General features: G+C 46.9%; 1 protein-coding gene across 1 annotated transcript in view; it reads left to right on the plus strand.

Annotated features, from left to right (window-relative positions):
• Positions 1 to 4,228: 4,228 nt before the first annotated feature.
• HSP90AB1 (heat shock protein 90 alpha family class B member 1) overlaps positions 4,229 to 11,962 on the plus strand; it is an 8,257-nt gene continuing 523 nt past the window's right edge. Inside the window, exons 1-11 of the mRNA XM_012804747.2 lie at positions 4,229 to 4,314; positions 5,714 to 5,860; positions 6,390 to 6,596; positions 6,701 to 6,860; positions 7,000 to 7,133; positions 7,545 to 7,853; positions 8,308 to 8,473; positions 8,972 to 9,162; positions 9,277 to 9,424; positions 9,560 to 9,828; positions 11,656 to 11,962. Of these exons, the coding sequence (XP_012660201.1) occupies positions 5,714 to 5,860; positions 6,390 to 6,596; positions 6,701 to 6,860; positions 7,000 to 7,133; positions 7,545 to 7,853; positions 8,308 to 8,473; positions 8,972 to 9,162; positions 9,277 to 9,424; positions 9,560 to 9,828; positions 11,656 to 11,962 (2,038 nt within the window). The 5' untranslated portion in view covers positions 4,229 to 4,314. The remainder of the gene's footprint in view (positions 4,315 to 5,713; positions 5,861 to 6,389; positions 6,597 to 6,700; positions 6,861 to 6,999; positions 7,134 to 7,544; positions 7,854 to 8,307; positions 8,474 to 8,971; positions 9,163 to 9,276; positions 9,425 to 9,559; positions 9,829 to 11,655) is intronic.

The raw sequence follows: 11,962 nt of genomic DNA on the forward strand, positions 1-11,962 counted from the left end.
ACACACACACACATATATATACATGGATTAATAAGGTAATTTACCAATTTTCTAGATCAATAAACAAAAATCAATTGCTTTTCTACTCTCAGGGAAATAGAAAATGAGCAAACATTTTCATTTGCCATAGCATCAAAGAAATTGACTAGATACAGCGGCCCACACCTGTAATCCCAGCACTTAGGGAGGATGAGACAGGAGGACTGCTCGAGGTCAGGATTTCAAGACTAGACTAAGCAACAGTGGGACCCTGTCTCTATAAAAAATATAAAAATATGCTAAGTGTGGTGGTATGTGCTTGTAGTCCCTGCTCCTCTGGAGGCTGAGGAGAGAGGATTGCTTGAGCTGAGAAGTTTGAAGTTGCTATAAGCTATGATGCCACTGCACTCTAGCCTGGGCAACAGAGTAAGACTCTGTCTCAAAAATAAATAAATAGAAAAATAAAAATACTAATAATAAAATGAGCAAAAATTTGTAAGACTTATCTTGTGTCTCAGGGGAATATGAAAACAGAGGCAAAGAGATGGAATCCACACTGGCTGTGCAGACCTCTCCAATTGTCCAGTATGTCTGAATGTCAGGCCTATTGCTACAGGAGGGTGTCAGTTAAAGGTATTCCCCAAGGAATTCAGTGATCTACGCCTATGCAACTAGGAAGGTCCAGAAAGTGACAGGCACACCTGATAGTCACTAAGCTTGGGAGGCTGTTTGTTCTGGGAATTCAGGATCTATAGCTATTCCCCATGCTCATGACATCTCTGATGTCCAGTTGTTTTTCCATCCAGTGAGCCTTATCTAACTTTCCTCAATTCTTCCCTAAACTCCTTCAAAGGCCTCTGCCCAGGCTGAGTCTTTGTGGGTCTCTGCAAAACTTTGTTTAGCTTTAACTACCTCAGGGGTTTGCAAACCTCTTTTTTTTTTGAGACAGAGTCTCAAGCTGTCACCCTGGGTAAAGTGCTGTGGCATAATAGCTCACAGCAACTTCCAACTCTTGGGCTCAAGCAATCCTCTGGCCTTAGATTTTCTATTTTTAGTAGAGATGAGGTCTTGCTTTTGCTCAGGCTGGTCTCGAACTCCTGAACTCAAGCAATCCACCCACCTGGACCTCCCTGAGAGCTAGGATTACAGGTGTGAGCCACCTGCAAACCTTTGTTGTAAAAGGTAGGAGATATTTTAGGTTTTGCAAGTTATTTGGTCTCTGTCATAATCATTAACTCTGCTGTATGACACAGAAGCAGCCAAAGCCAAGATGTAAGCTAACAACTATGGCTGCATTTCAGTTAAACTTCATGAATGTTGAAATTAAAATATGAGCAAGTGGTTCATAATCCTAGCACTCTGGGAGGCTGAGGTGGGTGGATTACTTCGGCTCAGAAGTTCAAGACCAGGCCGAGTAAGAGCGAGACCCCCATCTCTACTCAAAATAGAAAAGCGAGCCAGGCATTTTGGCAAGTGCTTGTAGTCCCAGCTACTCAGGAGGCTGAGGCAAGAGGATTGCTTGAGCTCAAGAGTTTGAGGTTTGATGCTATGGCACAGACCATAACCCGGGCAACAGAGTGAGACTCTTGTCTCATTAAAAAAAAAAAAAAAATTCAAGCTCGGGACCTGTGGTTCAAGTGGCTAAGCCGCCAGCCACATACACCTAAGGTGGCAGGTTCAAATCCAGCCCGGGCCCGCCAAACAACAATGATGGCTGAAACCAAAAAAAAAATAGCCAGGCGTTGTGGCAGGCGCCAGTGGTCCCAGCTACTTGGGAGGCAGAGGCAGGAGACTCACCTGAGCCCTGAGTTGGAGGTTGCTGTGAGCTGTGATGCCATGGCACTCTACCCAGGGGGACAGCTTAAGGCTCTGTCTCAAAAAAAAAAAAATTCAAATTTCACATCAAAACAATATCTTTATTTTGATTTTTTTTTGGAGACAGTCTCATTTTGTCACCCTCAGTAGAGTGCTGTGGCATTGTAGTTCACAGGTTTGTTAATCCCTGCTTTAGCTGGGCACACTCCAATGCCAGAAGATTGGGCTGGGCTTATGAGGCCCCATCAGTAATAAAGGGTTACCTAGAGAGTATCAGTGTTTGCAAGTGCTGCTGGAAGTAGGGCTTCTGCAGACTTAAGAAGTTTTAAATCTGTGCTTAGTAACTTTTAGTCATTAATGTTACTCTTAAGTCTGAACTTAGCATGGCCTTTGCAGTCTCCTATAATCTAACCCCCATTGCAGGTCCACTTTCAACTTCTCATGCCACCCGCTGTGGTTACTAAGCTATGATCCTTCTGTCTAGGCTTTGTGCCTTTCTGTGCTTTTCCCTCTCCTGGGTGTAATCCTGGGTCATTGTCTGGCTAGCTGTGGCCCTAAGACTGCTCTCTTTCCCAGGCTGAGCAGGGGACCTCTGCTGCTCCTCCAACTCACCATGGTTTACACTTGGCTTGCGGTGGCTCCCAGGGGGTTGAGGGCTCCCTGTCCTATGTGTGGATCACTGCATCTTCCTGGCAGCAGTACCCAATGCCTCTTCCCATACTCATTGGTTCTCCCAACCATAAGTTTCCTACAGACCATAATGAAAGGGAGAAGGATGAGGAGCTAAAATTAGGGTGGTGATGGCAGGCATGACGATGTGGATGGACCTCCTTTGCCCTTTGCTATTCAACACATGAACAGAACTTGTTAAGGAAGGTAGACTGGGTGCCAGGACTGATGAGAGAGGATGGCATGAATGGCAGTGGGGAAAATCCTCTCCAAGCATTCCATTGGTGAGCCAGGAAAGGAATAGAAGGATAGCTACAGGGTACAGAAGAGAGAGTGGCCATTGTCTCCTGGCGTGGTTTTGGATCTGGAATGCTTTCAATAGAGGCCTTGGAAAGGCAAGGTGGAAGGCAGAGCCAGCAGAGCCAAGTTCACTGGGCAGGGGCATGGCCTAGGAGCTCTAGCATCAAGGGTGAACGGGAACAACTTGGTTCTTGCTGCCCAGAGCAAGCTGCACACTGGCCAACGCCTTCATGCAGCTTCCAAGAGCTCCTGCCATCCTGCAGGTTCCAATGGCTATCCTGCATTGGTTCCCAGAGACCCAAGAAGCTGTAGAAGGCGGGGTGGCGGGAAGGAAACCAGTTTGAGAAACAGTTTGAAGTGCTAGTATAAGGAGGACGCATGTCCCTGTGCTTTGTGTATGTGGGTAGCTGCAGAAGCTGGGGACGGTCCCTCTGGCAGCAACCCTGACCCCACTCTCAGAGCCGCCTCAGCTTCTAGGGAGGTGATGTGTGATTGATGGGGGAAAGGAGGGTTCAGCCTATCCCACCCTCTACGCTTCATCTCATCCCCAAGGCACTGCTGGCACACAGGTCTCAGCAGGTAGAGCAAAAGATCCGGCCGGCAGCCACTCACTGTAAACGAGAGTGGGCTAGCCCGCCTCCCTCCCCTCGCCCCACCTTGGAGGAGGAGGAGCCCGGCGCCGGGCGGAGTTGCTGCAAAGGTATTGCCAGGGCTGCAGCTGGGAAGGCGGAGCCTGGAGTGGAGGAGGGGGGCAGGGGTGGGGGTGGGACCGCCGAGACAAGCCTGGAAACTGCTGGAAGTAACCGCAGTACCGCCGCCTTCGCTCCTTCCGCTGCAGGCCAGTAAAGAGTTCTCCAGCAGCCGAGGCCAGCGCCCCTCCCCGCAGGCGGAGCTACGCCCTGAGGCGAATGACTTACCCTCCTGATCCCCGGAGGGTCGTAATCTGGGGCTGCCCGAAGTTGCGTCCCAAATGCCACATTGTCCCTCTGTTGGTATGCTGGATGTGTAGGACAGACTCCAGGAAGATCAGGTCTGGGAACGATAGGCCCATTGGCTAGCCTTCTCCGCTCTTTTTGGGTATACCCAAAGCACTGGCGTCTTGGGTGTGGGGGCGCCTGCCTCACAGGTTTTCTGAGAGGTCAGTGGAGGTCTTTGCTTGTAGACCTACCATTTATGCCACATGAGCAATCCCAATCCCTGATGCGGATAGGGTCATGTTCTGGACGCAGAGATACAGGGTTGTATCACAAGCAAATGTTCTGTGAAACCTCCTCAGGCAGTCCGAAGCCGAAGGCTTAGGTCCCGCCCCCCCTCTATTTCGGACCTTGACGTCAAAGGGGGCGGGTGACGGCAGGTGCAGGGTTGACGAGCATCCTCCTTTAAGGCGGAGGGATCCAAAAGAGGGCGGCTGGGTTGTGCTTCGCCTTATATAAAGAGACTGGGCGCGCACAGTAGCTCTCTTGAGTCACCCCTGCGTAGCTGTGGTGCTGCGTGGAGTCTGATACCCCCGACTCACCTGATTGCTAGTACTTATATCCCTGTTTCTTCAAGGTAAGGTCGCGGCTTTCTCGCCCACTCTTCTCATTCTTGAGTGCTTTTTCATGAGGGTTTTGTGCTTTCTCCTTTAGAAGGCGCAAATACCATATTAAGGCCTATGGAGTGCTGATTTTTTCGGGGGTAGTGTTAGGTGAGGGCTTTTGATCCCCGGAAGCGCCGCCCTGCTTCCTGTTTTCTCCAGTATACCTGAGCGGCGGGGTTTTCTCGAAGCGGCAAGTACCCTTGAGTTAGATGGGCGATGGATGGGGTTAAGGCGGTGGGCTGTTGCACGTGGTGACCGCGCCGGCCCGGGACGCTGCCATGTTTGCTTGCCCCTCCACTTCCGGACGCGGTACGGGGCGCCGGAGGGTGGTTGGGGGGTGCATGGTTGGGGTGACTCAGCACGGTCCAGCGGCGTTCACCCCTCTTACTGAATGCGTTTTTGAAAGTGTTGTACCTTGCTTTGTTTCTGTGTAAGTCCTTGATGATGGAGAAACATTTTTGTTATCAGGTCCCTAGTGCTTCCTCCTTCCAGATCTTTCCTGCTGTCCAGGTGCAGGAGGAGGGACAAGGAGGCGGCAGGCTATGGGAGATGCATACGCTTCTTCCCCCGCCTCTGCCTGAGAACTGAGATTGTTCTGGAAGCTTCTGGATCTTGGCGCCCCGCCCCAGTTCCCGGATGCTGGGACAAACTGAGAATGCGCGGAGACGCCCCCTCCTCGCGTGTTCTCGGTCGACGCTTGTCCAGGGTCGGCCCGCCGACTCTGGCCACCATCTTTCTCGTGTTAAATGTAGTAATACACTGTAGTAGTTTGTGCCGTGAGGAGTTACGGTGGCGCTTTCGCCTCGTCGATTCTTTGTCCTGATTTAATTGACCTTTAGGCGGAATACCTGCAATCTCAGACTATTCTGCCTTGCCTTGTGGGGCAGCAATCCTGCACATTCACTGGACTTAGGAGATGCTTAAAGAAGAAGAGTTTAAAAATCACTGCGAGTTTTTTGTTAAAACTAGTCATTTTATCTCATCTAAATCAAACAATAATTGAAGGTGGTAATTTTTTACAAATAAGTGCTTGTGGGGATTTCCTGGTATTCTTTGTCATTTGCCTTGGGCTTCTGAGTTAGAAGGAGCTGCCAGGTGATGCTGAAGTCATCACTCTTGAAGAGGCTGGGGGCCTATGATAGCTTCCAAAAAATCTGACTTAACAGTTAGTTGAAGAATGCGTTTAGCCTTTTTTTCCTACATAAGATGCAGCCTGAAGTCTTTGAAGAAAAGGCTTTTTCCTCCTCAGTCTGTTGAGAATGTATCAACTTTATAGAACTCCTGTTTATGAAGTTTTAACAATTAAAACAGATGAACTTGAAGTAGGAGGCTATCATGCTGTTTTGTAATTATTGATGATTTTTATTTTAGATGCCTGAAGAAGTGCACCATGGAGAGGAGGAGGTGGAGACTTTTGCCTTTCAGGCAGAAATTGCCCAGCTCATGTCTCTCATCATTAATACTTTCTATTCCAACAAGGAAATCTTCCTTCGAGAGTTGATTTCTAATGCTTCTGATGTGAGTGTTCTGTTTTTTTTTCGTTGTGGTATTTATTTTTGATCAATTTAGAACAGCGGTTCTCCACCCATGGGTCATGGCCTCTTTGTAACAATGAACATCCTGCATATCTGGTATTTACATTACAATTTATAGCAGTAGCAAAATTACAGTTATGAAATAGCAATGAAAATAATTTTATGGTTAGGGGTCACCATAACATGAGGAACTGTATTAAAGTGTCGTGGCATTAGGAAGGTTGAGAACCACTGAATTTAGGAGGACCAGGAATGATTCGATGTTTGGTGGGTGCTGCTGTTTGAAAAAGGGATAAATCAAAAATAAGAGCCTTACTCTTTGTGGCCATCTTGAGCTTGAAAGGGAAGTGGTATGTACAGCACAAGTGGGGTGATGTAACTAATTGTAGTCTTTAAGCTTCAGGTTAAGGGGCAGTCAGCATTGAGGCCTATTTGAGGAAACCAGATGTTTGAGGGAGAAGAGCTGGACTTGTAGAGCAAAAATAAGTTTTAACCATTTGTATTATTTTTAGGCCTTGGACAAGATTCGTTACGAGAGCCTGACAGATCCTTCCAAGTTAGATAGTGGTAAAGAGTTAAAAATTGACATCATCCCCAACCCTCAGGAACGAACTCTGACTTTGGTGGACACAGGCATTGGTATGACCAAGGCTGATCTCATAAATAATTTGGGAACCATTGCCAAGTCTGGTACTAAAGCATTTATGGAGGCTCTTCAGGTATGTGGCAGTTTGCGTACACATACACAATTAACATTCATCAATGTTCTTTGACTTGCTGTTTTTTCAAAACTTGAGTTTGACTTTAAAAAACTTATTGACAGGCTGGTGCAGATATTTCCATGATTGGGCAGTTTGGTGTTGGCTTTTATTCTGCTTACCTGGTGGCAGAGAAAGTGGTTGTGATCACAAAACACAACGATGATGAACAGTATGCCTGGGAATCTTCTGCTGGGGGTTCCTTCACTGTGCGTGCTGATCATGGTAAGTTGGCCTTCCTGTTTGAAGGTGGTTAAGTTGAGATTTTGTGGAAGAATCAATAGTAGAAATTTTGAGCAGCCTGCCTATAAAGCAGTTCTGCTTTTACTTTCTCTTTATCCTCTGTTATGATTGCTTTTTCTAGGTGAGCCCATTGGCAGGGGCACCAAAGTGATCCTCCACCTTAAAGAAGACCAGACAGAGTATTTAGAAGAGAGGCGGGTCAAAGAAGTAGTGAAGAAGCACTCGCAGTTCATAGGTTATCCCATCACCCTTTATGTGAGTGTGAGAAGTCCTGAAGATGCACCAGGGGTCCTTAGACTTTTTAAACAGGAGGCTATCCCAGGGGTCCTCAAATTTTTTAAATGGGGCTAGTTCACTGTCCCTCAGACCGTTGGAGGGCCGGACTGCAGGCCCTGGGACGTGTCAGCTGCTAAGCAGGACAGGCAGCAGTGGCAAAAACACCCAGCAGGCTGGATAAATGTCCTAGGCGTGCTGCATGTGGCCCAGGGGCTGTAGTTAGAGGATGCTTGGGCTATCCCATCAGGCTATCCCATCACTTTTTATGTGAGTGTGACTTTACAGCCCTTTTTCTTTTCCTATGTAAGAAATATGGAGAACCCCAGGGTCTCTGGCTTATGTTTCCTCTGGTATTTTGTATTTCCAAACTAACTACTTTTGGTACTTTAGTTGGAGAAGGAACGAGAGAAGGAAATCAGTGATGATGAGGCAGAAGAAGAGAAAGGTGAGAAAGAAGAGGAAGATAAAGATGATGAAGAGAAACCCAAGATTGAAGATGTGGGCTCAGATGAGGAGGATGACAGCAGTAAGGACAAGAAAAAGAAAACCAAGAAGATTAAGGAAAAATACATTGATCGGGAAGAATTAAACAAAACCAAGCCCATATGGACCAGAAACCCTGATGACATCACCCAGGAGGAGTATGGAGAATTCTACAAGAGCCTCACCAATGACTGGGAAGACCACTTGGCAGTCAAGGTAAAAAGCCTTTTATGTTATCTCAGTGAAATAGGTAGAAGGGTGTTGCAGGTAGTAAGTGTATGGAATTTACCTAACTGGTTGGCAGCTGAGAACTCTGATGAAAGCCATGTAGCTGTGTGAGTTTACTTAATTGATGACTGCCATGGTGGAAAAATTCTGTCCTTACCTCACTTTCTCATCTGGTGGAAATCTGGTTAATGACAGCTTTACACAAGTAGGGTTCTGATTAAAAGTGGCTGTTTTCTTAGCAGAGGATTTTATATAGCCATTACCACTCTAGATTGATTTTAGGGGATTGGGATCCAATTGCGGTCTTTAAGAGCTACCTATAATACCTTCTCAGTCCTTCCTGAGTGCTAGGGGTAAATTATTTCAGTTTCAAGTAACTTGGTATTGGGGCTGTATTCTCATCCTGAAATATACTAATGGCTTCTCTTGGGTTTCTTCTCAGCACTTTTCTGTAGAAGGTCAGTTGGAATTCAGGGCATTGCTTTTCATCCCTCGTCGGGCTCCCTTTGACCTCTTTGAGAACAAAAAGAAAAAGAACAACATTAAACTGTATGTCCGTCGTGTGTTCATCATGGACAGTTGTGATGAGTTGATACCAGAGTATCTCAGTAAGTGTTATCTCTTTTGCCTGATTTAGTTGGGGAATTCCATCTTAGGCCTTCAGCATTCCAATGAAGTCTGTGTCCCAGAGACTTACAACAGTTCTTCACAATATAGTAAGAGGAGGTTCAGGAAGTAGCAGAGCCTTCTAAATGTTTGTCGCAAAAAAAAAGTCACTATGTTGTCCTCAGAGTGCTGTGGCGTCACAGCACGACAGCAACCTCAAACACTTAGTCTTAAGTGATTAATTGTCTCAGCTTCCCAAGTAGCTGGGACTACAGGCACCTGCCACAATACCCAGTTATTTTTTGTTTTTATTATTGTAGTTGTTATTGTTTGGTGGGCCCAGGCTGGGTTTGAAACCACCAACTCTGGTGTATGTGGCTGGTGCCTTAGCTGCTGAGTTACAGGTGCCGAGCCAGAGTAGTAGAGCCTTTTGTTTGTATCTGGGTGGCCAGCAGTGGCCTAGCTGTTTTTACTGAGTTTTCTACCTTGGTTGATGGCAGACTTTATCCGTGGTGTGGTTGACTCTGAGGATCTGCCCCTGAACATCTCCCGAGAAATGCTTCAGCAGAGCAAAATCTTGAAAGTGATTCGCAAAAATATTGTCAAGAAGTGCCTTGAGCTCTTTTCTGAGTTGGCAGAAGACAAGGAGAACTATAAGAAATTCTATGAGGCATTTTCTAAAAATTTGAAGGTAAGGAGACGAATACTTAGTGTTACTTAATTATCATAAAGTTTTCACAGAAGAGTTTTACAGAGTTAGGTTATTTCTAGTTAAGTTTGTTTTTTTCTCTTCCACCGCTTAAAGCTTGGAATACATGAGGACTCCACTAACCGGCGTCGCCTGTCTGAGCTGCTGCGCTATCATACCTCCCAATCTGGAGATGAGATGACTTCTCTGTCAGAGTATGTCTCTCGCATGAAGGAAACACAGAAGTCCATCTATTACATCACTGGTGTGTTAGAGCCTTGGTCTGATTTGATTAAAGCCTTTTGGGGCACCGGGAGAAGGGGGGGTGTCACATTCAGGGCTATCTGGGAACTGGCAGTATGAGGCGTTTTGGTTTCTGAGTTGAATTTAATAACACTAGGTGAGAGCAAAGAGCAGGTGGCCAACTCTGCATTTGTGGAGCGAGTGCGGAAGCGGGGCTTCGAGGTGGTTTATATGACTGAGCCCATTGATGAGTACTGCGTGCAGCAGCTGAAGGAGTTTGATGGGAAGAGCCTGGTCTCGGTTACCAAGGAGGGCCTGGAGCTCCCTGAGGATGAGGAAGAGAAGAAGAAAATGGAAGAGAGCAAGGCAAAGTTTGAGAACCTCTGCAAGCTCATGAAAGAAATCTTGGATAAGAAAGTGGAGAAGGTAAGCAGTTCTGTGACTAGGTTGTATTCTGTATGCTTTGGGACAGCCTCCCTCAGGATCATCCCATGTTGCTACACAAGGGTTTTAGGCATCATATTCTGTTTAGTCTTCTTTCTTACTGGTTTTTTTGCTAGCCAGGTTTATGGTGATTTTTTTTTTTTTTTTTTCAGACAGTCTCCCTTGGTCACCCTTGATAGAGTGCTGTGGTGTCTTACCTCACAACAACCTCAAACTCTTGGGGTCAAGCAATACAGTTGCCCCAGCCTCCCAAGTAGCTGGGACTATAGGCACCCACCAGATGCCCAGCTTTTTTGTTTGTTTAGTAGGCCCGGGGAGTATGTGGATGGCACCCTAACCATTGCGCTATGGTGCCTGTTTTTTTTTTTTGTCTGTCTGTCTGTTTTTGAGAAAGTCTTACTCACCCTGAGGTTGAGTGTCCTGGCATTATATAGCTCACAGCAATCAAACTCTTGGGCTCAAGTGATGTTATTGCCTCAGCCTCCCAAGTAGCTGGGATCTCAATCTTGGCTCAGGCTAGTGGAACTTGAGAGCTCAGGCAGTCCATCAGTGTTAGGATTATAGGTGTGGGCCACCATGCCTGGCCTTGTATATGGTTGTTTCTATAAAATTTGGCAAATACGGCTAAGGTGCTAGCCACATACACCTAAGGTGGCGGGTTCGAATGCAGCCCAGGCCCACCAAACAATGATGGCTGCAACCAAAAAATAGCCAGGCGTTGTGCCGGGCGCCTGTGGTCCCAGCTACTTGGGAGGCGGAGGCAGGAGACTTGCTTGAGCCCAGGAGTTGGAGGTTGCTGTGGGCTGTGATGACACGGCACTCTACCCAAGGGACAGCTTGAGACTCTGTCTCAAAAAAAAAAAAAAAATTGGCAAATAATAGGTGTTTCTTAAGGTACATTTTACTATCTTTATTGAGACAGTCTCTCTCAGGCCACCTTGGGTAGAGTGCTATGTCATCATAGCTCACAGCAAAAACTCCTGGGCTCAGCCTTCCCAAGTAGCTGGGACTTACAGGTACCTGCCACAGTACCCAGCTATTTTTCCTATTTTTAATAGAGATGGGATCTTGCTCTTACTCAGGCTAGTCTGAGACTCCTGAGCTCAAGTAATCATTTACCCTGGCCTCCCAAAGTGCTAATAAGAGTGTTAGTGTGAGCAACTGCTATCACCCCTTCCCCCTTTGAGATAGCATCTTGCTCTACTCAAGTTGGGGAGCAGTGGCATAGTCAAAGCTCTTTGCTTTATTTAAGCAGTTCTCCAGCTTCAGCCTTTTGCATACATAGAACTACTACAGCTACTCAAGTGTAGTAAGATCAGGTCTTGTGGCTCAGCGCCTGTGGCTCAAGTGGCTAAGGCACCAGCCACATACACCTGAGCTGGCAGGTTTGAATCCAGCCCGGGCCCGCAAACAACAATGATGGCTGCAAAAAATAGCTGGGTGTTGTGGCCTGCACCTGTAGTCCCAGCTACCTGGGAGATGAAGGCAGGAGAATTGCTTGAGCCCAGGAGTTTGGAGGTTGCTATGAGCTATGATGCTATGGCACTCTACCCAGGGCAACATCTTGAGGCTCTGTCTCAAAAAAAGAAAAAAAAGATCAGGTTTTGCCATATTGCCCAGACTAGTGTTCAATTTCTGGGCTCAAGGGCTTCTCCTAGTTTGGCCATTGAAAGTGTTGATTTATGGGTGTGATCCACTATACCCAGCCTCCAGTTCCTACTTCTGAGAGTAGGAACTAAATACTGTCATTTTCACCTTAAAGTGGTAATTGATATACTGGAAACCTAATGTTTGTTTCACTGTCGATAGGTGACAATCTCCAACAGGCTTGTGTCTTCACCCTGCTGCATTGTGACCAGTACCTATGGCTGGACAGCCAACATGGAGCGGATCATGAAAGCCCAGGCGCTTCGGGACAACTCTACAATGGGCTATATGATGGCCAAAAAACACCTGGAGATTAACCCTGACCACCCCATTGTGGAGACACTGCGGCAGAAGGCTGAGGCCGACAAAAATGACAAGGCTGTCAAGGACCTGGTGGTGCTGCTATTTGAAACTGCACTGCTCTCCTCTGGCTTTTCCCTTGAGGATCCCCAGACCCACTCCAACCGCA

Source organism: Otolemur garnettii, unplaced genomic scaffold (genome assembly GCF_000181295.1).
Source record: "Otolemur garnettii isolate 467f Iridium unplaced genomic scaffold, OtoGar3 scaffold00031, whole genome shotgun sequence".
NCBI lineage: Eukaryota > Metazoa > Chordata > Mammalia > Primates > Galagidae > Otolemur > Otolemur garnettii.